Genomic DNA, 27,568 nt, shown 5'->3' with positions numbered 1-27,568 from the left:
CTTGCAGATGTCTGCCTGTCTGTGTCCAAATCGTCATCCAGTGCAGTTTCAACACTCCTGTTGCGGGAATTTTCCACTTGTTTATTTTTATCTCTTCTTGTTACTGTTTTGTGAGGTGCTTTCAGTCCTCTCTTTAGCAGGAGGTAGGCTATAAATAGGGCAAACACACCAACATGATGGACTCCTGTGGCTCATCCCCACTGTGCTCCCAGATGTCCAGAAGGCTGAAACCCAGAAAGTCACTAGCTGCAGCAGTCAGCAGTCCTGAGGAGCCTGAAGAAAACAACGGATGGCAATGGACAGACACCGGATCTCCTTTCACTTTATGCTTCATGAGACTCCGAAGAGCAGCTCTGGATGCTGTGTTTTATAAGTTACTCTTCTCTTCTCACCTAGGGTATGTGAAGGTGTCTGGAAAGAGAAAAGAATTGAGAGATGAGCTCAGCTTGGTGATTCTCAGTTGTAACCCCAGCACTGAAGCAGGAAGATTGCCATAAGTATGAAGAAAATCTGGGCTATAGAGTGAATTACAGCTAGTGTGGGCTACAGAATGAGACATTTTTCAACCTCTATCTCCAAGCTGAGTTGATACCAGCCATAGTTTTGTGGGTTGTGCTATGCAAGGTGTGGTTTTCTTAGACTGGTGTACATGATAACCACCCAGGATTTATGGCAGAGACAACTGACAGAATCCATTCATTTCAAGAGGAATAAAAAGAACTCTCATTAGCAAGATGCTGTTCACCTTGCCCACCTATAGGATACCATAAATACCCTCTTCTTTCTAAGACCTATTTTGAGAAAAATTGGTACAATGTCAATTTTATGGCTTAAAAAAAAAGTGCTATCACAAATTTCAGCCTGGCTTCAAACAAGCTATGTGGCCTATGCTGCCCTTGAATTTCTGATCCTTATTTGAGTGCTGAAATTACAGGCAGTCAACAACATGGTCAAATCCATGGCTTCATGCATGTTCCATGCTAAGTAAATTCTCTTCCCATGAGCTACACCCCCAGCTGCCCATATCAAATGTTAATGAGTGGAGTTCTTAGTATTAAGTTGGCTGTTACTGGGGTAGCTAAGACTACATGTGCTCATAATTAAGTGAATACATGAGTGCTTTAACTATCTATTCTCCTAGGTATTCTCTTGCCAGGAATGAAACATTCCAGTTCAAAGAGAAATCTTTAGGTCAATTATGGCCCAACTCTAATGGCTCACAGTGACTGCACTATAGCAGTAGGTTCTATGTGAGCCACTAAAAAATTTGTTAAGCTACCTGGGGATGCTGAAGCTGTATTTGGACATCAAAGGAACGATGGTACACACAGTCAAAATACAACATAGGCAAAGCCAAAGGAGAGATTAACTGTTCAAATAAGATCAAGTAAGTTGGGGTTCTATAGGTCGAGCATCAGAAAATCCCCTAAAATGTACTGATCTTTTTCTGAATTCCTGATATGTGCAAGGTTTCCATGTTCAAGCCTCTTGCCATGTTTCCTTGAGTTGCTCTGTAGAGGCCTCTCCAGGATGATTTTTCTTATTTCATTATTACAGAGGGAAAGTCTGCCCACATTCAGATATGACTGAAGCCCTTCTTAGGAACCCAACTCATCTGAATGCCTTTGTGAAGCTCATAGACCCTAACATCCAGCACGGACTACTATTGATAGTTTAAAGAGGGAGAAAAGGCTGACTCTGAGCTAGCTGCTACTCTGGGTTTGAAACTTTTCAGCTGAGTTGGGAGAAGGGATGGGACATCAAATCTTATAGCTACATTTATGTTGGATGTTTAAATGATATTAATTTGACTCCGGGGAAAATCATAGCTCATCAGACACCAGGGATTCTCTGTCATATTTATAATAGACACCAAATTTATGTATTATACAGTAGTAAAATTTAACCTGATTTGAACTGCCTTTGGGTTTCTATATAGTACTGATTAAAAGTGGTGTTAAAAACTCCAAAACCTTAAATAATAAGTATTTATGCCCTGTTGGCTTAGATTTTTCAAAACCTACTTTAAAAACTTTTTTTTTAAACATTTTAACCTCCCTTCTAGCCCACTGCCTACAGAAGTACTGGAAAGAAAAGGCTAACAGGTCAAAGGGGGGTGTGGATCCATTTAGAAATAGTTCTTTGGCGCAATTCCAATCTTTGTTGTCAGGATATCAGCAGTTCAGCACACACAAATCAGCAGTGGGAGCTTGCTCTACTCGCCAACACCATTCACAACTCAGCAGAGGCAGTTCTATCCAGAAGAAATTGCAGTGCTTTGCCAACCAGCCAAGTCCACAGAAGATGCAAGGAGCTGCTAGAATATCATGAGAAGTTCTTACAGCAAGCAATAATCAGCGATGAAGGCAAGGTGAACCAATGTGACAGCATCATCTACTGTCTGTTGGGTTATACTTAGACCCTTTCCAAACATTAATGTCCTTTCAAGAGTCTACTTAAGCAAAACATCACATGCCCTTTTTCCAGTTAGCTTGCAGAACACCAAGTGTCTGTTCTCAGCAAAACATACTCTCACGTATCTGCTTCAGCAAAACATCCTCTCTTAAGACAGATTCCAGAAAAAAATATCACACGACATAACTAAGTCTCCAAGGATACCAGAAATTTCCATTTTGATTCCATCAATGTATAAGCCTTGAGGAATACTCTCCAGACACACTTTACTTTGTCTTGTTGCTTGATTTTGCTTTGGCACATTTTAAAAGGTGATATACACAGAATACAAGTCACAATATGCACTCTGACAACTGTAGAAAACTTGAAGTCTTTTCAATGTCTCCCAGCCTCCAAAATCGTTTTATTAACACAGACTTAGCAATCTGTAGACAAGATAGTTTTAACATAGACTTCCATTGCATAAACAACACAGCAGTAGGGAGCAGAAGGATTCTGTCAACTTGTGCTAACATTCATTAAGGGCCTATAATCCTCTGTGTGATGCACATCGATGTATATGAACACAGTTGTACAGACCAGAGGTGAATGTTTGATGTCTTCTTTAGTTGCTGTCCACCTTATATTTGGAGGCAGCATCTCTCTCTGAATCTAAAGTCCATTAATTGGTCTGTGCTGACTGGCCCATGAGATCCAGGAACCTAGTGGCTCTGCAGCTACAACACTGAACTTGCAGACATGTGACACCATGCTCAGTGTTAATACGGGTGTTGGGGATCAAACTCAGGTATCTTTCTTGCGCTCTGGTCACTTAATTGACTCATGTGTTCCCCTAGATTCTCCTCCCTCCACAACTTCTTTTCATCATCGATTCTTTTGTCTTTACCATTCTATTTTATTAATTAACATTTAACTCTGTAAGTCAGAAAACAAAGTAGCAGGTGTCATTCGAGCATCTTGTCACTATGTGTCACTACACTTTGTTTTTCATCCCCCTCCCCACACATCACCCTACACACTTACTATTTATTTTCTGAACAACAGTTTGAGGCTAGATTATCCAGAACGTAATCTAACATTTTAGACTTTTTTTTTTTGAAATAGAGTGTTATTGAGCCTAGTCTTGTATCAAATCTGCTATGCAACTGAGGATGGCCTTGAACTTCTAACACCTCTACAGGTGCTGAAGTTATAGGCATGTGTATCCATGCAAGACTTTTAAGTGTTGTTAGATATGAACCCAGAACTTTATAGACACTAGAAAAGTACTTTTATCAGGTTTTTGATCTCCAAACTGAGCTATAACTCAAATCTTAATTTTTTTTAAGATTGAGTTTTGTTCCTTGTTCTATTTTGTACTGTAGAAATGGTCAGACCTTGGAAATAATGGGCCAGTTACCTTTACTGGTGCAGACTATGACTCAGATGAAACCCAAATATTTTATTTTCAGAATGATAGTTCCTTACAAACTTCCAAATTGTCTGGGTGTAGTGTCACATGCCTTCAATTCCAGCTCTGAAGTGGCAGATATCTGAGTTCAAGGCATTCTTGGACTACATACTGAGTTCTTGGCCAGTCAGGCCCACATAGTGACTCTTTAAAAAGAAGAGAGAGAGAGAAACAGACAGACAGACAGATAGACAGACAGACAGAGATGAGACAGACAGAGAGAGAGAGACAGAAAGAAATGGAAAGAAAAGGGGGAAAAGAGAAAAAAAATCCAAACATTTAATTCCATAGCCTTACAGAGACAGACCGATTCCAGCTTACTTTTGCCTAGAGTGGTAAACACCATATATACTCTGTCCTTGCTGCCACTGACTAACCCAGAGACTAGAGTTACTTTTTCTGGGTCTTACTTTTTTGTTTTGTTTTTGTTTTTTATCGAGACAGGGTTTCTCTGTATACCTGCCTCTGCCTCCCAGTACTGGGATTAAAGACGTGCACCACCACGCCCAGCGATTTTTTTTGGGGGGGGGGGGTTCTGGGTCTTACTTTTAACTCATCTCTTAGATGCCTCTGAATCCTAGTTTGAAAATTCTTTTCTTTTTTCTATCTTTAATGTCTTTTCGGAGGTTCTAGACATTGGGGTTTTTGTTTTGTTTTGTTTTGTTTTGTTTTGTTTTGTTTGTATCAAGGCTTGTCTAACATAAACTTAGGCTCATTTTATTTTGAAAAGTCTTCTGGAAACCCAAACCCAAATATCTTAGTGACGCATCTTCTCTCCTTGATGTAATATTTCTTATTCTTCCAAGAAAGGTGACGGGATTCAACCCTTCCCAGAATCAGAAGCTCTCGCCTGCTTTTCGTTACCCACACTGACGGAAGAACTGGAAGCAGCCCCTTCCCTTTTTGGGGAATGCAGTTCTTTGAAAATCCAGTAGGTGATTTTCCTTTGGTGAGAGGCAAAAGGAGCTTTGGAATAAAGCCAGAAGCCAATCCCTTCATCAGCCACAGTTAATAAAACCATTAATACGGCACATTACACTCCAGAAAAATGCTGCGAAGTAATTTCCTTGTAATCAGAATGCACTTATAGGGATCATTTGGGGGATTATTAACATGCAAAAACATATAAGTAGGCTCTTCTGGCAATTAAACAAGGAGAAATACTAGGAGAGCTGGAAAAAAAAATGTCCACAAAGGAAAAAGCAAAATCTAAATTGCACCTTGAAAAAAAAAAAAATGACAGTAAGCCAAGGTGAAATTGAAGGGCTTCCAGCTATGTACAAACAAGATCAATCAAGTGATTGTCCTTATCTCTTAATTTGAGGTAATGCTAATCAAAATGATTATCTTAATAAAATGCAGGACCACAGTATTAACAATCTGGCATAGACTCGGCTAATGTAACTGGATTTACTTAATCATGTTTAGAAAAAGAATGTATTTCAGCTTTCTCTCTGTGTGCTTCTCTGTCTCTCTCTCTCTCTGTCTCTCTGTGTCTGTCTGTCTGTCTCTTCCCCCCCCCGTGTGTGTGTGTGTGTGTGTGTGTGTGTGTGTGTGTGTGGGTGGGTGGATGGGTGGTGTGTGTGTGTGTGTATAGGTTCTTGTGGGTACTTGGTGTGAGCATGTCTAAAGAGGCAGGGGTCCCATATTGATTATCTTCCTCAATCACCCTGTGCCTTAGGCTGTGAGATAGGGCTTCTTGCTAAACCTAGAGCTCACTGATGTGGCTAACAAGCCCTGGGGAGTCTCTCTCCTCTACCTCCAAAATGCTGGGTTTGTAGGAACGTACTGCCCCTGTACTGTATGCTGTGGAACTCTTCAAGATTACCCAGCATGCCCTTCACCCACTAAGTCTATTCCCCAGACCTGCACTTCATGTTCACAATAGAAATCAGAGCAGTTCAGTAATTGCCCCCATATCTCCAATTAGTGCCAGAGAAAGGACTTACAGCTAAGCCTCCTGATCCCCTGAGGATGAAGCCAAACAGTGAACTTGATCCTTTTCTTTCAATATTTGAAAATTAGTGTCTATGGTGATTGGTTTTACATCTCAGAGCCCTTGTACTTCTCACAGAAAACTTCCTTCACAGAGCATGGTGCAAGACCCAGATCTGTGGTTATTCAAAAGCTCCATTCAGTCAACATGAAGACTGTATACAGCCATGTATAAATGAAGATTTGTACAACCCAGGGAAGGAACTGAAAACGAAGGCATGCTTACCACTGTGAAGATTTTACATAACATCTTCCACATCTGTAGGACTGAAACTCATTTTGAATTAAGCAGACTTGAATTTTCAAGTTGTTCAAGAGTAAAGGTAGCAGGAGTTTGAAACAGGATGAGTTGTATAAGTCATTGACTGTAAGTATCCATAGCAACTATAGAAACTTCTCAGGGCAGAATCTTGATGTGCAATTACCTGAAAGCATATGGAATGCTCCCACATGGGTCCCTTTATCCCTTTATCACAAGACTGGTAGTGCATTGCACCTCCCTTGGGAATATCTTCCTTAAATGATTTTTGAGGGCCCATCAATAATTCATATTGCTATAGGATACATTTTAAAAGAAGAGGTAATTATGGATATGACTATTAAAGATGCCTTTCACTAATGGATTAATTCATGAATGAATCAGGAGCCACAACTGCTTCATTATAGACATCATAGAACCAGGGATTTGTCTGGAGTGAGGAGGTAGTAATATGAATGAAAGATGTAAGGCTGGCTATTTCTGAAAGACAAGGGTCATCCCACCATTACATTTCTAATTAGAGAGTGACCTGTGATGCCATAAGCCATATTGAAAGAGCTGTGAAATAATTCATAAATAATGAAATCTTCCAAACCCTGATGGAATTACATAATGCACAAAGGTGCAACACTCCTGGGAAAGACACTCAGTGGTCACATTTCCTTATTCCAAAAATTCAAATTCTCTCTCTCTCTCTCTCTCTCTCTCTCTCTCTCTAACTGTCCTCACACTCCCTATGTAGCCAAGGATGACTAAACTTCTGATTCTAAATGGTAAGATTATAGGCATACAGCATCATACTCAATTCATTTTTTCATATATGTTAAATAAAACCATGCCCCTAATTCAGCAGCTCTCATATTTATAAAGATCAGCGTGTAGGATAAGTGGGCATACAGACACATCCTAGGTAGAGCACAACCTCCAAGAAAGGTTGAATGTTGTAACTAAAAGTCTCCATGGTTCATGAGCCTGTTTCTTACCAATTTCATTGTTCTTCTTTATCTTCCACTGTCCCTCACTTATCATTCTTACTTTAGTGACTTCACTATATCCTCCACATTTACCCAGGAGGTGGGGAAAACAGGAATTCTGGATGTAGCCTGAACCATGTGTTAATGCGAACAGTGACCAGTGGTTCTATGACTGTACTGGATTGCAGAGGCACAGGCAGTACAGTGGTAAGTGTGGCTCACAAGAGAGCAGGTAGTGTTCTCTGGGTCTGATCTCCACATAATTCCTCAAAGCACACATGCTAGGAAATGGGAAAAGCTGAGGTGATGAACAGAGCAAGTGGTATCTGTCCAGGAAAGTCACTCGGATGTTCCTTCTGATGAACCCTGGAACAAACTTGTTAGTCTTTCAAAAAACTTATATTTTTATTTCTTTATTGTGCATGGCTGCATGCCTCTAATTGGTGAATGCCAGACATTGAAAGCCTCTGTCTCAAACAAACAATAAATGTGGATGGTTCCCAAAGAATGGTATCTAAGGTTTTCCTAAGGCTGACCTGAACATGTATGCATACATATATCCACATGTATGTCCTGTAACCCCACACTTACTTATGCACACACATTAATATATGAAAACTATAGATGAACTTCAGAAATAGACTAACTACATCTAGGAAACATGATAAACTAGTGAAGGCATTCTGTGATAGTAAGATCACTTTATGAGACTTGAAGTAAAGGATATCTGCTAGTACTGTATGCACATTGTAGACCATGTGCATGCAAAATCTAAGGTGACCACACAAAGACCCTTTGCTGTACTTTACCAACACAACCACTCCTTTGTCCATGTTTTTCCCTACTAAGGAAGAAGCCTGCTGCCATACTGCTAGGGAACTGCAAGGAAGCTTACTCCTCCATACAGGTCTTAATCTCCAGGTTTCCTCTGAAAAGTCTGAAATGTATAGAACTGAAAAGTGCCCTGGAGACCTGGGTTCCAGCCTAGCATAAGGTGTCCCTATGATCCTCTCAATCACTTCCTCTTAAGTAATGTTTTCATCCCAGAGAAAGCCAGGCCCTCTGTTGGTAAACCTACAGCACTACTTGGGATGCTGATGCCTCTCAAATATGTACTTGCTTGGGTATGAAAAGACTCTAAGGTGTAATAATCCTACTGTGATTGCAGATGAGATTATACCTCTTGAAACTTACATGATCCTTTAATGTATACCATACCTTTACCAGACTCTACTTTCTTTGTCCCTGTAACAATCCTATTGTAGGGTTGTGTAGTAATTATTCGACCTATTTTACTGCCAAGAAACATGGGACTCGGGGTCTTTTACACAACTGGTAAAAGGTCTGGGCCATCTATGTTTTCTTCCATTGTTTAGCCCCAACTATCCTGGAACTTAACTTGCTATGTAGACCAAGCTGGCCCTGAACTCACAGAGATTCACCTGACTCAAAATTCCTAGTTCTGGGGCTTACAGATGTGTGTGCATCTCTCTCTCTCTCTCAAACATTAAAAACTTTAGTTACATTTACATGTGTGTATGTGCGCATGCAGGTGTACATTTGGGGGTAAAGAACAACTGACATTGCCAGTTTTCTCTTTCTACCATGTAAGTCTCAGAGACCAAATTCAAATTACCAGCCTTACACTCATTTCCTCCCCCCATACACAGTCTCTTTCTCTCCAGTACCCTGCCTCCACGAAGGATGCACTCACACATGTGCACACATGCACATACCCACACCAAAAACACACACAGTCACATGCACACACATGTTGACACGCATGCACACAACCAAACACACACACTCTCACACACAAGCATACACATATTCACATGTATGCACACACTCACACAAATGCACACACACACCACACACATATGCACACACATATACACATGTGCAGACACACAAACACACAAATACACACACTCACATGCATGCACACACACTTACACATAGACATACATATACTCATACTCGCACACACTCAAATGCACACACACATTCACACACATGCACAAATACATACACACCACACACACACACACACACACACATTCACACATATACACACACACATAGAGTTGATCACACTGGCCTCCAGTTCATATAGTTCTGCCTACCTGTGTCTTGGGAATGCTGGGACTAGAGGTTTTCAGCACCACTTCCAGCCTGTTCTTACCATTTTAATCTCTTTTTTTTTCTTCTCCCCAATCTAAGCAGACAGCTCCATTGCACTACAGTCACAACATGGAACTTGTATAAGTTCAACAAAAAGGCTATCTAAAGCTATACTACAGCCTTGGGAAGAATGTTTTCCTGATGAATGAGTCCTCTTCCTTCCTCCCTCCCTCCCTTCCTCCCTTCCTCCCTCCCTCCCCTCCCTCCCTTCCTTCCTTCCTTCTTTCCTTTTATATTGAGCAAAGAGCCAAGAAAAAGCAACAGTAGATTTCTTTTTAGGACAGCGACTGCTTTAGAAATCAAAGGCACTGCATGTGAATGTGTTCACACTAGACAGGGTTTATGTTTGTTTAATAACAGCCAATACTGTCTTTAGGGTCTTTGCACCTTTATTTTTGTGGTGTTGGGGACCTGAGCCAGAGTCTTGCATATGCCAGGCAAGCTCTGTACCACTAGGCCAGCTGCTTCATACCAGCACCTGAGCATCTTCTGACACAGACAGGAAGCACTGGGAAATAGTGTGTGTGATATTTCTTAAAATGGCAAAGAAATGGCTCATAGTATTTTAGGTTTCAGGCTGTTTTTATTAGGTTGGAGTTGCCAACTTTTATGGGACAAATACTCAAAAGAGTGGAAATTTTACAAAACCAAATATAAATATAAATGTGTTATTCAGACAAGAGGAACTGAATTAATGATGCTCCCTCTCATGAGTCAGCTGTGACAGTCACCTCTTATTTAGCCAGGCTCCCAGGAGGGGTGCTGAAGACAGGAACTGCTCTTCAGGGTCTTGAGACTAATTCTCTGTGGACATGTCATTGAAATCAACACAGAAGTGTTCTCTCCTTAGAGATAACTTTAAGGATCATTATACATAAGGACATGTGGCATCTGAATGCCCTAGGGTCTTGTCTAGGGCATCATCTGCAATAAGCATTTGGAGAGATGTCACTTCCTCAAATATAACAGTAGATGGTGCTGCAGTCAACCAAAAGCCCTGGAAATCTATGACCTAAAGGCTTTTCTGTGAGAGGAAAAGTAGCTTAAAAGCTGCCCAGAGATCACAGCTTACTGAATATCACACTCTGAATTGAAACCCTTCACCCAACAAGTTTTTGTAAAATTAGATAAATGTGTTATTATCCATTTACGTGTGTGTGCATGTGTGTGCATGTATGTGTATGTGGGGGACAGAGAACAAATTGTAGGAGTTACTTCTCTCCTTCCACCATATGGGATCTGGGTTGAACTCCAGTCATCAGGATTAGCAGCAAACACTACCCAATGAGCCATATCACTGCCTGACTGTAAGCGTAGCTTTTAAAATGGGCTTACAAATTCCTTATGGATATTTGAGTGGTCTCCTATGACATTTTACACTTACGTGTCTTTATACTTTGTCAGATTGTCCCCACACCCACCCACCTCCCTCACTGTGGACCCTGCTCCCCTTTGGTCCATTCCCTTGTGCTTCCATGTCAACATAGTCTATTTCCTTCTCATTTCCTTTATTTCCTTAAGAGCTCTTCTTCTCCTCTTATAATCTCCTTTCTAGTTTTATGACCCCCCACTACATATCTACAAACACACACACACACACACACACACACACACACACACACTATATATATATATATATATATATATACATATATATGCATATATATGTACATGTATATGTATGCATATATACATATGTATGCATGTATATATGTATAAAACAATGGCAGAGTTTTCAGGAAAAAATTTTCTGCAAATTACCCCATTCCATTCCATCCAATCCATCCAACCAACAGATACCTATGTGGCAACCCCACTGTATTAGGCACTTGCTGGGTGTTGTGTTTGCAAAATGATAATAGCAGACAGAGTATATAGCCTTCCGAATATTAGGATTAAACAAGTAATGCCTCCCAAAATGATTCTGCTATATAGAGTTTAATGTAACCACAGGGGACATACCAGATAAAAGACAATAGGACTCCTGACTAAACTGAAGAATCAGGGGTCAACACTTAGGTAAAATGGAGTTTGACAAGGTGTCTATGTCTTATGTTGAAATATAGAACTAGCATCTGGACTCCTTTACTCCATTTAAGATCCTCGCAGTTTGCACTCCCACCAGCAATGAAGAAGTATTTCCCTCACTCCACATCTTTTCCAGCATGTGCTCTTAAGTGTTTGATCTTAGCCTTTCTGATGGGTGTAAGATGGAACCTCAGAGTTGTGTTTATTTGCATTTCGCTGATGACTAAGAAAGAAATATGAACATTTCTTTAGGTGCTTCTCACAGCCATTCAAGATTCCTCTGCAGAGAATTGTGTTTAGCTCTTGTACCCCATATTTTATTAGATATTTACTTTATTTACATTTCAAATGTTGTCCCTTCCCTGGATTCCCCTCCAAACCCCTCTTATGCCCTCCCCATCCCTCTGCTCACCAACCCATGTACCCCATTTTTTAATTGGGCCCTTTGGGTTGTTGGTGTCTAACTTATTGAGTTCTTTGTAAATTTTGGATATTAGCCCTGGGTCAGATGGAGGGTTGGTGAAGATTTTTTTCCCAATCTGTAGGCTGCCGTTTTATCCTATTGACAGAGTCCTTTGCCTTACAGAAGATTTGTAGTTTCATGAGGCCCTACAACTGGAGCAGGAGGTATCCTAAAAGTTGTTACCTATGGACAGTGGTGGCACACGTCTATAATCCCAGCACTTGGGAGGCAGAGGCAGGCAGATTTCTATGTTCAAGGCCAGCCTGGTCTATAAAGTGAGTTCCAGGACAGCCAGGGCTATACAGAGAAACCTTGTCTCGAAAAACAAAAAAACAGAAAAACAAACAACAACAACAACAACAACAACAACAAGCTGTTACCTGTACCTGGGATATATTCTTCTAGCTAGCCTGCCTTGTCTGGCCTCAGTAGGAGAGGAAGTGCCCAGCCTCACTTACTTAAAGTGCCAGGGTGGGGGGATACTCCAGGGAACTCCACCCGCTCATAGGAAGATAGTGGGAAGGGGAAAGAAATGTGGGAGGGGCTTATGGAGAGGAAGGCAGTGAGCAGGGTATAAAGTGAATAAATAAAAGAAAAAAAAACTTAGATTAAATTTAAAAAAAAAGACCCTCACAGGCTTGTAAATAAAGTAATTGGTCTCCTTTGCCATCTGCACTATTTGAATTGCATAGAGAATAGCTTCCTTCTCCTGATGTTATTTAATAATTTAACTACCTAAAATTAATTACAACTCACATTACTGTCATATGTCTCTTGAGTGAATGCAAGCTGCTTATTGTTTGGCTTTTGCACTGAAGTACTTGGAGAAGTTCTCAGTGTTTTAGCATGTGGTATGTGGAAGGTACGTTCAATGTTGAGTGGTCTGACTTCCCCTGGGAATTTCATTCATTTCATACTGAGGTGCTGTGATTAATAAGCAAAAGAAGTTGAAAAGGCATAGCCAAGAGTGGATCTGGCAGACAGGAAGGGAAGGGGCATTACACTCAGTCTTGAACATTTTAACCAGATAATAGCAAAATAAAGGTTGACATAAAACATGACATTCCTCTTTCATATTACCTCTATCTCAAATGGCTCGCTGATTATATTTTAAAATCCAAACTCATCAATTCCAAAGACTGATTCTTGAATGAGTAAAACTAAATCTGAATGTCTCCTCTTAAGGGGATTAAAAAGCTGTATTGTAAGGAAATGTGTTTCATGAGCCACAGGCAATGCTCTTTGCCTTTAGTTAGGACCTTGCAGAAGCAAATACCTTATTATTTTTGATGCTATTACTATTTTATTTCATCTTTTCAAAAAGTTAACTCAGGACTGCCGTGATCTTTTTTACTGTATTCAATTCTTCATTTATCATTGTATAAAAAGTATGGCTTAAAGCTAGCATGATCTTTCCAACCATTTCTTTAGACAAGTAAACATTTATACATGCCAGGTTACAAGATACATATTCAATATAGTGAAAAGCTTACTGCACAGTTTCTCTTAATTTATGTATGCCTTCATATCTATTTTGTGTGTGTGTGTGTGTGTGTGTGTGTGTGTGTGTGTGAGAGAGAGAGAGAGAGAGAGAGAGAGAGAGAGAGAGAGAGAGAGAGAGAGAGTACATAGCTGAAACTGGTCTTGAACTCAATCAAATAGCCCAGGCTGGCCTCAGACTCTAGATCCTATAGGCATATTCCTTATGCCTGGGGTCTTTCATGTCTGTGTTTGGAAGTCAGGAGTGTTTAATGGTGCTGTAACATAAGAAAGCAGCATTGTAATATAGTGGGGTGGGTGACCTTCCTGCTCTGTTGTGTTGTCCGTATGGTATGGTCTTGAGCAAACCCTTCAATTACTCAGAGCCTTTCATGTTTTCATCTTTATAAAGATAAAGGGGTTTTGCTTGATAAGAGGTCTCCTACCATGCGCTAGCCTATCTTCCCTGTTGACTTTATTTTGCTGCCCTTGATATGAGCCTTCCTCCTGTGATCCAGGCACTATCAACTTTGTCTTCTTTAAACTGATAAGAGTACAGAGCCTAAGACCCTGTTTGTGTAGTCTTTTCCACTTTTAGTATGTTCTCCAGATGGTTTCAGAGATACTGTTTTGAAACACAGTCTTATCTCCTCTGTTAAACAGCAAAATCTCCACTAACCACTGATGCCGTCTTCTGAAGAACAACTTCCATGAGACAGTATAGTCTGGTTTATATAAAAGCCTTGTGCTGACCACCCCAGTTGCTTACAGGACAAAATAACGTTCCCTTGGATGGCTTTGGAGCTCTGAAGTTGGGGGTTTCAAATCCTCCCTGTGTAAGAGCCACCTTTTGCTGCCTAGTTGCTGTCTGTGTACTTTGACCCTGGCCTTCTGAATCCTCTCAACTGGATCAGGCAGTGTTTTCCCATGTTTCTATGGCTATGCATAACTAGGCCTCTCTGGCTGCAATTCTCTTTCCCAATCCTCCTTCTTCTGTTTGTGGGATGCCTACTTGCTCTACAATAGATGCAGAGGTCTAATTGAGGGAACCCTTATGAGATAACTGTCCCTTTGTTTATTCCACAGCCCTGTGCTAGCTGTGTTAAGTTTATTAGTGTCTGCTTTCCTTATAACACTGTAAGCTTTGCTTAAAAAAAATTATTTGATTTTTTTCTTTAGATTTATTTTATTTTTTATGTATATAGATGTTTTGCCTGAATGTATGTCTGTCCACATAGGACACTAATTTCCATGAAACTGGGGTTACAGACATTTGTGAGCTGCCATGTGGTTTCTTGGAATCAAACTTGGGGCCTCAGGAAGAATAGCTAGTGATCTTGACTCTTGGGCCATCTCTCCAGACCAAAGACTATGAGCTTCTTGAGAGAAGAGCATTCATGCCTTTTACATATCTATATTTTCTATGGCCTATCATAGTATCTGCACAATGTAATAAGTGGTTGCTGTGAGTATGGAACAAATGGAGATAGATAGATAGATAGATAGATAGATAGATAGATAGATAGATAGATATCTGTATATATATATATATACATATATATGTATGTATATATATATATATGCTGGAACAAATGGATACATATATGTTAGAACAAATGGATACATATATGCTGGAACAAATGGATACATATATGCTGCATGCATGGATGGATATAATTATGGCAATATTTTACACTTCAGTGCAAATGTCAGCAACTGGGAGAAAGAAGAAATATGTTGCAATTGACATGCTTATCTTTTGCCTTGATATCTTTGTGTAGATATTGAAGTAATGGACAAGATCATTCTTATGAACTCTTTTGGATCACTTATGACAACTTCGGACTAGATCCTTCTTATGATGGAAGAATCAACAATTTGATTTTGAATATAAACTATATTTTTATACCATACTTTCTTAGTGACTGAGAAACAAGGTACAACCTTTTCTTCTCTTTTTTCTCTGTGTCATTAGTAGCAAATCATTAGACACTCTCAAATGAAACAAGTGTCAGTCAGACTTCATTGCACAACATCTTAGTTTGAGAGTAAGTCAAATGCAATTCTGTCTATTCATAACAGGCATGGTAATGCTGAATCCTAAAAAAGCAAAAGAGAGAAAGAGAGAGAGAGAGAGAGAGAGAGGAAGAGAGGAAGAGAGGAAGAGAGGAAGAGAGGAAGAGAGGAAGAGAGGAAGAGAGAAAGAAAGAAAGAAAGAAAGAAAGAAAGAAAGAAAGAAAGAAAGAAAGAAAGAGAGAGAGAGAGAGAGAGAGAGAGAGAGAGAGGGAGGGAGGGAGGGAGGGAGGGAGGGAGGGAGGGAGGGAGGGAGGGAGGGAGGGAGGAAGGAAGGAAGGAAGGAAGGAAGGAAGGAAGGAAGGAAGAAAGAAAGAAAGAAAGAAAGAAAGAAAGAAAGAAAGAAAGAAAGAAAGAAAGAAAGAAAGAAAGAAAGAAAGAAAGAAAGAAAGAAAGAAAAAGTTAGTTTCAGGCCTACAACATGCTTCAGGTGGAGACAGTGTCTGTTGCCAGCAAGTTTCATGCAAAACTGTATGTAGAGTTAATAGTGGAAACATAAGTCACGCCATACTGCAAGAGCTTTTCCTTAGCAACAGAGTTCTTCTGCTGGGAGGGCAATAAAGGAAATTCCACCCCATCACGTCCACACGTGTGAAATCAATGTTTATAATCAGTTTGAAGACAGTCATTTTTTGGGACTTGAAAATAAAAAGAACTAAAAGATTTTGTTTTGTTTTAAATTTTCAGATTATTATTTAGTTACAGAGTAAAGTGCTTACCTGTTGCATTGTGCTTCCTGTGGTAATGTAACACTGAGGATAAAGGCTTGAAAACCTTCATTTTGACAGGGAAAGTTCAGAGGCTAAGACGAAACCCCACCTTGCCTCAGTTCAGAAGTGTCTGAGATTTTTGCGATGGTATTTTCCTTTGATTTTTTTATTTGTGGGGTATGTGTGTCTCAGTGTGTGTGTGTGTCTGTGTGTGTCTGTGTGTGTGTGTACTCATGAGTCCTACTGAGCATGTGTAGAAGTCAGAGGATAACTTACTGGACTTTGTTCTCTGTTCTCTCTTTCTACCATGTGGGTTACAGGAATCCAACTAAGGTTTCAGGCTTGGCAGCAAGCATCTTCATTCACTTAGCTATATTGTTGGCCAGCCTTTCAATACAAATTATTTTGCATTTAGATGGTTTGAAATTGTGCATGCATTTGTAGCATATATGACTTTAATATTAATGTTAAATTTTATAATCAGTAACTTACATAGAATGCATGATTTTAACTTAGGATGTAGTAAGTTGTTTTTTCATTTTTCTTATGGAGAGGTGACCATATTGGTCCTCTTCTAAGATTCCCTTCTGGTTTAAAACATTTCCTGAACTTTTTGAAGCCTCCCACCTACCCCTGTCCATACTTTATGAGACTGACTCTCACATAGCCTAGGCTAGACTTGAATTCACTGAGTAGACAAGGCTGGCCTTGAGCTCTTGATAGTCTTGCCTCCACTTCTCAAGTGCTGAGGTTGTGGGTATATACTGCCATGCCTAGCTAGAATACTTTCTCTCTTGCATTATATCTTTTTTTAAAATTGAGGGGGAAATTACATTATATTCACATAAATAAAATTCACATAAAATATCCACTAACAATTTTAAGTGTGGAATTTGATGGCATTTATTATCCATGATGCTTTGCTGCCATCACCTCTATTTCCAAGGCATTTCATCTCTGGAAACCACACGTTAATTAGGCTTTCACTTTATTCTCCTCAGCTACAGCAGCTACAAATGCTCTCTGCTCTGTGCATTTCCCTCTTCTCAGTTAAGTTTGTTCCTGGTGGTCAATATTTAGAAGAGAGTCGGCTTTCTCGACTGGAATTCAGAGGCAGAACTACATATTCATTCTAGCCCTTAAAACCTCAAGGCCACCTGAAATTAAGGCAGAATATCCCATAACTGGTACATGGTTGTACATGCGGTGCTGCCTTCATTAGGTCTGACTCCGTGCTGCCCTGTCCTCTGAACATAATAGCTGCCACCACCAAGGTTCAGCTGTGCCTGCTTACAGAAGATTGGGCATAGCTGTGCTCCTTCAGAGTTGACATCCATCATTGGACCCTGACATGAATATCCCACCACTACTTCACTCAATTGCAACGGCAAATAGTACTCTGGCTAACAAAAAGTGTCTTGGGCTTTTATTTTTCTTTTTTGTTAAATATGAAACAATACTACTTTACTTGATCAACAGTTGATTTGTCTGGTCTTGTTCTGAATTACTCTTAATTATTATTACCAAAAAAGAAAACATGACATTAACACCTAGCACAGCACAATATCACATAACATAATAGGTAAACTATTAAAACAAAGTTTGATAAATTCTTGAATTCTTATTAGTTCTTGAATGCTTTATATACTCTAGTGGGAATTATAAAGAAGGAGTTTTTCCTTTTTTTAAGAGAAAAAAGTAACATTATTTATTTGAGATTTGGATAAGAAACCATAAAGAAGCTAGCAGATAAGACCAAAATTACACCATTTGTGATTATGGGTCTACAGGTCTTTGGGTATATAGACAAAACAAAACAAAAAAAGAATACAGGTCAAAAAAAAGTCACATTTGGATTTCAATAGCCTCATAATAATGAACTGCAACTGTATTCATTTATTTTGTTAATTTATTTATTTAATCATTTTACATTCCACTCACTGCCTCCCTCCTGGTCACCCCTTCCACAATCCTTCCCCGTCTCTCCTCCCCTTCCCCACTGAGTAGGTGCCCCCCTTGCCCCCCAGCCCCTGGAGAGTATCCTCCCACCCTGGCACATCAAGTCACTGCGAGGCTGGGCACATCCTCGCCAACTGAGGCAGACAAGGCAGCCCAGCTAGAGGAACATATCCCATAGACAGGCAACAGCTTTGGGGGTAGTCCCCGCTCTAGTTGTTTGGGACCCACATGGAGGCCAAGCTGCACATCTGCTTCATATGTTTGGGAAGGCCTAGGTCCAGCCATGAATGTTCTTTGGTTTGGTGGTCCAGTCTCTGAAAGCCTGAAAGGTTCAGGTTAATTTACTCTATTTGTCTTCTTCTGGTGTTCCTATTCCCTATGAGGCCCACAAGCTTTCCCTCTTATCTTCCATAAGAGACCCCAAGCTCCATACACTGTGTGGGTGTCTCCATCTATCTGAATCAGCTACTAGGTGGAGCAGAGGCCATCCTTGCTAGTCCTGTCTGCAAGAATAACAGAGTTGTGTCAGGGATTGGTGCTTGACCATGGGATAAGTCTGAAGTTGGGCTGGTTATTGATTGGCCATTCCCTCAGTCTCTGCTCCATCCCCTGTCCCTGAGTTTCTTTTAGACAGGATAATTTGGGGTCAAAAGTTTTGTGAGTGGGTTGGTGTCCCTATCATTCCATTGGGGTTTCTGCCTGGCTACAGAAGGTGGCCTCTTCAATTTCCATATCCCCAATGCTGTGAGTCACAGCTAAGAATATCCCCATTGGTTCTTTGGGACCTCCCTTATTCTAGTTCTCTGTCTTTTCCTGAAGATGCCTCCTACTTCCCCCCAAGTCAGTTGCAGATTTCTATTCATTCTCATGGCCATCTGGCCATCCCTCCTGACTCTCCCAACACCTGATCCTGACCACATCCCCATCCTCTTCTCTTCTCCTCTCCCACCCAGTTCCCTCTGTCCATCTGTCTCTTATGACTATTTAATTCCCACTAAAGAAGATTTTTTTAAAAGTTTTTCATAATATCAATATACTTGACATAAATGACAGTCATAAACTTGCTTATTGAAATAGAGCACTCTTGATGTATAGAAGGAGTTGTGTTTATTTTAAGGGGATTCTTAGTTCTTGGTCTTTGAAAATTTTGTCTTCCTCTTCAACCAAATACAATTCTGTGTTGAATTCTGTAGTGAATGAAGTCTTTGAGAATGTTTATGGTGACACTTGTGTCTTAGCACATTAGACACACATTAGTAACTATTGCCTGCTCATGCCTGCAGGTGTTTCCACTTAGAGTCTAGCTAAATGTTTATGTTTGTGATGCTATACTAACCAATCTGTGAGGGCTAGGTAACAATTAAAGGAGCATTTCAGGAGAAACAAATGAATGAATAATTATCAAGACAATTTCATTACATGAAAGCCAATATTTGCTGAACTGTTTAAGGCAAAATTTCAATGCCAATATCTGGGATGGCTGCCCCATTTATAACTCATGTTACTAAGTAAGCATGGGTAATTCTTGACTTACTCTTGCCGTGCTGGCTACTTTCAAGATTCTTGTTTCCACCACTGTGTCTCCATGGTATCGAAGAAGTTATTTAATCTGCTCAAGAAAATTATCTATCAACCAAACACCAAGTCGATTGCAGCTTGTAGAAAGTTTGTGTTGCTCACTTCTATTTGTTTGCACAACTGCTTGCCTCTGCCAGGCTTTGGGATTGAGAGTTAACTGTGCAGCTTGACATGGGCATTGATTTTGTCTCTTTATTGACTAGAGCAGACATGAGTGGGAGAGCGGTGATGGATGTTAGTACCACAATGTTCTTGGCTAAAGCAATGAGGCTGTGTCCGTCTCCAACTCACTGAATCAAAACAGAATACTAAAATTTTATGCTTGGCCTGGCAAGCTTTGCTTGGGATGAAGATAATCAAATGTTCTGCTTATTTAGAAAGAACTGTGACCTCTCTACTGATCCTTAATGAAATGTTATTTTAAGAGAGATATAAATTGTCTCTCCCATCTTCATCTTTAAAATACCCTCCCCCTAGAACCCATTCTGCCTGTGATGGCTTAAATTATGCCCCCTCACCCTAGAAAGTATATTCAACTCCCAAGTCTCAGTTTTTTGATTATTTGAACTTATTTTAACTAGAGTGTTTGTAGATTTTTTTTCAATTAAGAAAAATCATAGGAAAGATCTTCATCTAGTGTGGCTAGTGTCTGTACAAACCAAGGGGCATTTGGACAAAGAGGCCTTTGAAGACTGGGGCTGTCTAGATTTTTTTTTTTTTACCAGAAGTTAAGGTTTGCCTGGTAGTTCCAGAACATGGGACGAGCCACAGCAATCCTTCCTTGAAGGCTCTGGGTGGTGAGAGGCACTGACAACGCCTTGATTTGGAAATGGGTGTCTCCTGATTTGCAAAAATCAATTTCCATGGTTTCCTATCTCTTACCTTGCAGTGCTTTGCTCTGACAACTTGGGGGAGCAATGCACCCACTTTGAGCCTCTGCTCTCTCTCCCTTTCTACCACACAGTCTGTAAATTGGCTAGATTACATCACTCCACTAAAACTGCTCTTTCTGGGGTCTTCAGGATCTTTGAGGAAGGACTGGCTCCAGCATCCTTATTGCTAAGATCAAGTCCTTCCTTGTTGAAGGAACTCAGATGAATTATTTAAAATTCGAGTACCTTAGTTTGTGTTTATTAATACCATGGATCCATCTTTAGAAGTTAGCAAGGCTAACACACTCATAGTGCCTGGAACATGGCTTACATCAGCTCATTTTCGTTGTAATATTGCCTCACATAGTTCTTTTATCTCCTGGCTGCAGTCCCTGGACCATGATGGCCACTTTGTTCCCTCTGTTCTGTTGCAGGCTTGTTATCCTCCCTGGCCCTGGCTGTTCTTTTAGTAAAGATCTCTTGGAATGCTTTGTAGCTAATGGGTTGTCCAAATATAGAATTTTAACAGTTCTTAGCTTTATCAAGTGAGTAATTTTGAATAAATTAACCTTTTTGAGCCTCAGATTGTTTTAAACAATTGGTTGGTAAAATAGGAATAAGCTGACTTTTGGAGAGGTAAATAGGCTCAATTAAACAAAGGGCTCACCTGAAGTTGGATTTGAATCATGACCTATTCCCAGGCAAAGACTATCATTTAATCTGTGCTCTTGGTGTATTTCACAATGTCACAGGGAGTCAGCTACCTGAAGTGCATTATGAAGCAGAGCCCAGCTGCCCCCAGAGCAGGTTTTGAGGTTGGGGCCAGTTCCTAGGAAGCTAAAAAAAAAAAAAAAAAAAAAAAAAAAAGCCTTACCAGATCGAGCTTTAGTCATGACTGATGCTCTCCAATCTCTGCTCACAGCTCTCCATCGTTTTGCCTTCTGTCACAGCTCTCAGATACATCCTCCACAGAGGACAGCAGCTGAGTAGGTTCTGCCATTGGAAGGGAGGGCAAGGTAACTAGACATAGGAATGATACCAGGCAACCACTCAGTTTCAGAAGTGGTTGGCTCCAGGATGAGGGTTTAATTTAGTAGAAGAGTGTTTACCTCGTATGTTCTAGGCCATCACTTTGATTCTCACACATAAACAAAAAGCAATAAAACCCTAATTGACTGGTTCTAATGTTACAATAAACCGAGCAATGGGAAACATCAAAGGTTCATCCTTGGCTTCATTTAGTGACAATTGTCCCAAGAAGGAGGTGGGCTAGGGCTGTTGCATTTAAGGATCTAAGGTATTTTCCATTATGACAGGGTCATGAGGCAACAGCAGCAAAGCTGAGTCACTGCTGTAGACTGTACTGCCTTCTTTATTCTACAGAGATGAGTTAGTGCCTTTTTCATGTAGGCAGACAAATGAAAAACTGAGTACACTACAGCTCAACTAAAGTGGTTAGAAGGATTAAATCATGAGCCTGCTAGTAAGATTCAAAAATACATCCAATACTGATTAAAATAGACTATGCTCCAGTCCACTCCATGTGAAGATAGTGAGGATAGTTCACCCTTTCCTAGGGTGTAGGTGGCTTTATGTTTTAGTCTCTCAATCTCACTTCGTGTTCCGTAGGCTCACAGCATGACCTAAAACTTAAACACCCTTTCTGACAGATCCTGTTATGTACTTTCCAATAGCTTTAAAGCTGGAGGTGCAGTCATTGGAGAGTCGGCTAGACAAACCAGGGAGCAAAGGGCTTTGTGTTCTATGCACATCAAATGATCACTATCTTTGGGGGAAAAAAAGCCAGAGTATAAAACTTTGCCATGCATTAATATTTCTTGTTCTGCTCACAGTCCATAGACTACAGCTGTTCATTAATTCTCCATAAATGCCTTGTGCAGAGAGAGTTACTGCTTCAGAGAGTTTTCAGTGGCATACTTTTGCTGAGTGATGCAGTGAGAATTGGTGTTTTAGGGTACTTTTGAGATGATTGATGTTAAGCTTTGGTTGAGCTATTTCCAATAGTATACGTAGGCTGCTACAGAGAATACATTTTGACTCTCTATTCCCTAAACCACAGGACTGCTTGCTTAATGTAAATGGCTGGTCATACATGGTGACTTCAAAATCAGAGATTTAGCATCCTCACCAGGGGTCCTTTGCACAGGCCATATTTCTGCCTTGGGTTGGACAACATATTTGTCAAAGTGGGTCAGCACCCAGTCCACAGCAGGTCCATTGAGAGTATGACCTCCTGGATTTATAAGTGCCCTGGGATAAACAGAACATCAGAAAGGCCCTTTAAATATTTTATGCAGCCCTCTTCTGTCCCTGAGCTGCTCAGCCTTGACTTATGCTAGCATGCTTCTCCTCTGATTATCTCTTACATCAATCGCCCCTTTTTCCATGTCTATAAAATTGACTCTGTTTGACTTTAAACTGTACACTTCCTGCCTTTTGTTTGGAACATTGCTCAGTGTTTAAAGAGGTCCTCTGCTTCTCTGAATGCCTTTCATGTGTTCTTAGGTGCTGTCCTAAGGCAAGGCTTCCTTTTTTCTTCCAGTAGTCTATGGGTGAAACCCTTGTTTCCCTACTGTTTTAATAGTAAGTCATGAAATACAGTGGTAAAAAGGAATGGATTTTCCTACCTTTTCATCCTGTCGTCCTTTGCTGGAGGAAAATGAAGAACTATATCTATGCAGAATTAAGGGTAATTAGCCTATGACATACTGGGGCTTCATGCCTTTGAGTTTGGGGTGCACTGACATTATTTTAGCTGATATCTTTGACCATTGTGCTAAATTGTCCTTTGCCAGATTAATCCTTAATTCCTTAATACTGTCTCCCTTATGGTTGTTTTGAGAGTAAAAGTGGCTGGTTAGGTGCAGTGAGTAAATGTCAGCTGTCTCTTTGTATGCATGCTATAAGCTATTAGAACTGTGTCTTGTATATGTTTGTGTATATATGTGTGGTATATGCATGTGACTATTCTATTACATTTTGCCTTAGGTCTTTGAGACAGAATCTTTCACTGTGTCTGGACCAAGCTTGGTGGCCAGCAAACCCTAGTGATTCTTCTTTTTCTGCCCCTCTACCCAGACTGGAATGATAGGAGTACATTGCCTCTAGTCCTCATGGTTGCAAAGCAATTGTCATTACCCACTGAGCCATCTCTCCTGCCCATGATTGTTGTTGACTCCAGAGGCCATATATGCTTTGAGAAGCCTAGTACCATGCAAGTGTTATTACCTGTGAAACTTCCAGGTCTTTTGTCTCATGGGCCAGTGTTCTAGTCACAACACCTAGGCTATCACATTTCCTTCGTTAATTTGATCCCTCAACACACACACACACACACACACACACACTGTCTCTTGTCTCTTTTCTCTGTCTCTCGTCTCTTGTCTCTCCCTCTCCCTGTTTCTCCTTCTCTAGGAAAGTGTGCCTATAAGCAGATAAATGCAGATAATTCCACTCAAAATTAATTGATTATATGACTTGATTAATTCATCCCTCTAAGCCTTGAGTTTCTTGTAGGTAAATGAAAGGCAGCAATCTAGAGTTGTGAGGATTATGTAATATAATGTGAATGTAAATTGCTTAATAAATTGTCTGCACCTGATGTGCCCAGTGAAATATTTGCTTCTATTTCCTCTCATGTAGGAAACACCGAGTTTGCTCAAAGATTTAATGGAGAGTGATCCTTCCAACACTGAGCAGCATCTGCCTCTTGCCCTAACTCTCAAATAATACTTAGCCTCTCTTAGCTTGTACTGTATTGAATGCATACTATATTGATTTGGGATCCTTATAGTATAAAGGCCCAAGGTAGGGCCCAGAGAAGTAGAGGGTTTTGATTCACTGGTCATTCAGGATTCAGGTTCCTTCTTATGTTTTGTTTGGCTATTTATTAGGGTGCCTTGGCATCTGAGCTGTCATCCATGAGAAAGGGAGAGTGTGATGAAAGCATGACCACTTCCACAATGACTGGGCCCTGCAATTACAGGTCACTGGCAATAAGTTTGAGTCAGGACCACATCTAAGAGCAAATGACAAGGACACTTGCACAACTGGGCCTTGTGTGACAAGACATATGGTCTGTTGCTACAGGGCAAGGGGAGGATAGGTGAGAATGAGTGAAAGATCACCCTTTCCTTGGAATCCAGACTAGAGAACCCCACATGGATGAGGGGGGTTTATGACACTCTAGGAGTGACTTAGGAGTGTGGGTTCTGACTCTAGTTCAACCAGAGATTTACATTATGATATTGTCCAAAGTAAAACAGCCCATCTCAGCTTTGTTCATGTGGAAGAAGCTATGGGATGATGGTTGGTCTCTGTCTCTTCCTAGCAAACTGCAAGTGCACCCTGACCAATCATCTCAGGTTCTCTGTCTCAGTACTTCTTCATGATACTTCTCATGGGACATAGATGCAGGGGTTTTATTTGCTGTGAGCTATTCCTTCACTTCTTCAAACAATGAGCCTACTGAAGAGACAAGCCTGTTATAACAGCCTGCAGGTATCCAAAGGCCAAAGGCATTTAGGGATTGGCAGGCTGATTGGTTAATAAATGCAAATCAATTGAGGTTCCTTGGACAAAGATGCTTCAAAAATACTGCAACGTGCCTTTAACTGTGGATGGATCAGAACTGAGAGAATAGCACCCAAGGTCTTTTCTATTCTTACATTTTACAATCCTGTGACTCAGCAGCTCTTCACTTGGGAGCAATCCCATCTGAGTTGCCTCTGGTGGCAGGCCTTCTACAAGTTTTTCTATCACCAAGTTAAATTTGGGATTAAAGTTTGCATCCTTCAAGGTCAGCTTAATATGTATTCAAATTTAAGAGAAAATATCCTCACCTGGATAGCACTATCTTTTAAAATCCTCTAGCCTTTCGAGCAAGGGGGCTCAGTACTTAACACAGTATTAAAATGCAGGGCCATGCAGTTTGCTGAGCATTGGAATCTTATTTTAGACATTCAATCCTAAAACAAATCCCTCAGAGACTCACTTGAAAAACACTATGTTAAGCATTTATTCCATAAAAATCTGAGCCTCTGTTTTCAAGTCAGCTCCCATCAAGAGATTTACTGGTGGGTAGTTACTGAGCACCAGTAAGTGTGTAACCATACTCTCCAAGGCCTGTCATCTGGGCATTTGATTAAAATTCATATTGAGATTTTTAAGTTGCATCAAACCCTCCAGGGCTACTCATATGTGGACCAGTCTATGTGTGCAGATATTATATGGCAGAGATGCATATAGTCAGGAACCTGTCAGTATAACCTTCTAAGTAGCTAACTTCCCACTGTCCCTATCAGTATGGTTTCAAAGCCAGGCTGGCATGCTGGGAACCAATTCTGGGCCCTCTGCAAGAGCAGGCAATGTTAACTGCTGAGCCATCTCACCAGCCTCCCCCAACATAAATTGTAAGAAGGACAACAAAACAAAATCAAGAACAAGGCAAAACCCATTGCAAAGCAGGACCATGTCAGCAGTTTACCTTCTCTTCTGTTGATTAAACAGCTGAACAGCCAGTCCCTGTGCCTTGGCTTATGTTTAGAGTCCATTATAGGTCTGCACATCAGTACTAATTCCCAGTTGCTCCTTGATCAGTGTTTCTCTGGGAGAATGCAATCTCCTTCACCTTTCTCCCTCTTCCACCACCCTGTCTCTCTCATGTATTTACTGCTGGCCATGACCAGATACAATGAGGAAAGAGGAAGGAAGTAAGAGTTTGAGTAAAGACAGGGCCAAGGCTTTGAGAAATATGGTTCTCCTGGAACTTGCTAAAGCTAAACAATGAGAGCAATTGAGAGTAATGAAACCGAAAGTTCCATTAAAGCCAACAAAGACCTCAAGATTGGGTTTTCATCAGTCCCAGGTTGTTTATGGAGATACCTAGGGTTAGGTAGATGCAGAGCTCCATAGGATGCAGTTTTAACAGTGTTTGCCTTGCCTGATGAAGGATCAGTGCACAGATGAAACCCATTTGGAAAGTGCTCCACTTCAACCCTGCAGTGCGGAGGTAACTGTCGGGCCACGAAGCTGAGCTGTGAACTGAAGAGAAGTTACAGAGAAATTCAGGTTTGACACCACTGCTTTGATTCGCTATAGGTGAGAACCTAGGCTAGAGACAATGTTATCAAAAACGATGCTTCTAGAGAGATCATTGACGTCATAAGCCACAGGAGCATTGATCACAGAGAATGAAATAGATTGGGGATCCACATCTAGTGGTAGAGACTCAATAAAAGAAGTGTATTTTTGTCTGAGCTGCAGGGGGATGCCTGTAACCTTACAAAGGATGGCTAATGAGGCAGGTGCAGCAACATTGAGTCACTAGGTCATTGCTTTGAAATTCTGGGAATTCAGTGAATTCTTTGCTTGAGTTTGAGCAGTGATAAAAGTCACCCTCAACTAATTCTTTCATTAATCTTTTGTCATCCTGGCCACATAGCTCCTCTGACTTATCAATGATAGGACTTTCCCTTGAACGCATTGCTTTGAAGGCATGGACTGTATCCATCTCTCTATCCTTTTTCCAGCAATTTCCTGACCACCAAAGAAGCTTAATTGATCATTGAATTAAATCATATCTCTGCAGATAACTCCTGAGTTCAAACATCTGATTCTTTTAGGTCTACCTCCTTGCTTCCACTGGGAAATCTAGAATATGAACCCTTTTGTATAATATAATATAATATAATATAATATAATATAATATAATATAATATAAGTGTTTATATATTATATTATATATCATATATTATATATTTGCTTAATATAAAGACAGATATTTTTGTAAAACAATGTGAAATTCTATATCTATGATTATGGCATTGTTCATAGTTCAGAACCTAGTATTTCTTATAACAATGAAGACTGTCAATTCTCTGTGGCCATTTTTTTCTTTTTGGTTATGTTTTTCCTTTTTTGTTTCTTGCTTTTAATCTCTTACCACTGACATTTTCTGCTCTGTTGATCAAGAAGTCCAGTGGGTTGATATTCTTATGTATAAAAACCAAAGGGTTAATAAAAGGTTAAAACATTTTCAAGCTGTATTCCAGTGAATTCTTTCTTCTTGCTCAATGTTGTCATTTCCTGCATGATTTTTTCTGCTCTC

General features: G+C 40.3%; 1 protein-coding gene and 1 long non-coding RNA gene across 6 annotated transcripts in view; one reads left to right on the top strand and one right to left on the bottom strand.

Moving 5' to 3' along the window:
• The window catches only part of Armh4 (armadillo-like helical domain containing 4), a 101,921-nt gene that overhangs the window by 39,124 nt on the left and 35,229 nt on the right, over positions 1-27,568 (top strand). The window contains exon 6 of one of the 3 annotated variants that reach the window (XM_006519452.4): positions 15,029-15,495. The exons of the other annotated variants lie outside the window; for them this stretch is intronic. Within the exon in view, the coding sequence (XP_006519515.1) occupies positions 15,029-15,096 (68 nt within the window). The 3' untranslated portion in view covers positions 15,097-15,495. Of the gene's footprint in view, positions 1-15,028; positions 15,496-27,568 lie in introns of those variants that run through there. 3 annotated transcript variants of the gene reach the window in all.
• Positions 68-25,903, bottom strand: Gm36146. 3 transcript variants are annotated; one of them, XR_003950928.1, is made up of 3 exons: positions 21,549-21,705; positions 21,314-21,459; positions 68-411 (listed from the first exon to the last, which is right to left on the bottom strand). It is a non-coding gene; the product is annotated as a predicted gene, 36146 (long non-coding RNA). The 3 variants fall into 3 exon arrangements; XR_003950929.1 differs by having other exon boundaries at positions 21,314-21,432; positions 21,549-21,697; XR_383420.3 differs by having other exon boundaries at positions 21,314-25,903.

This window comes from Mus musculus, chromosome 14, assembly GCF_000001635.26.
Source record: "Mus musculus strain C57BL/6J chromosome 14, GRCm38.p6 C57BL/6J".
NCBI classification, from domain to species: Eukaryota; Metazoa; Chordata; class Mammalia; order Rodentia; family Muridae; genus Mus; species Mus musculus.
This window is presented reverse-complemented; position numbering and strand designations above follow the sequence as displayed.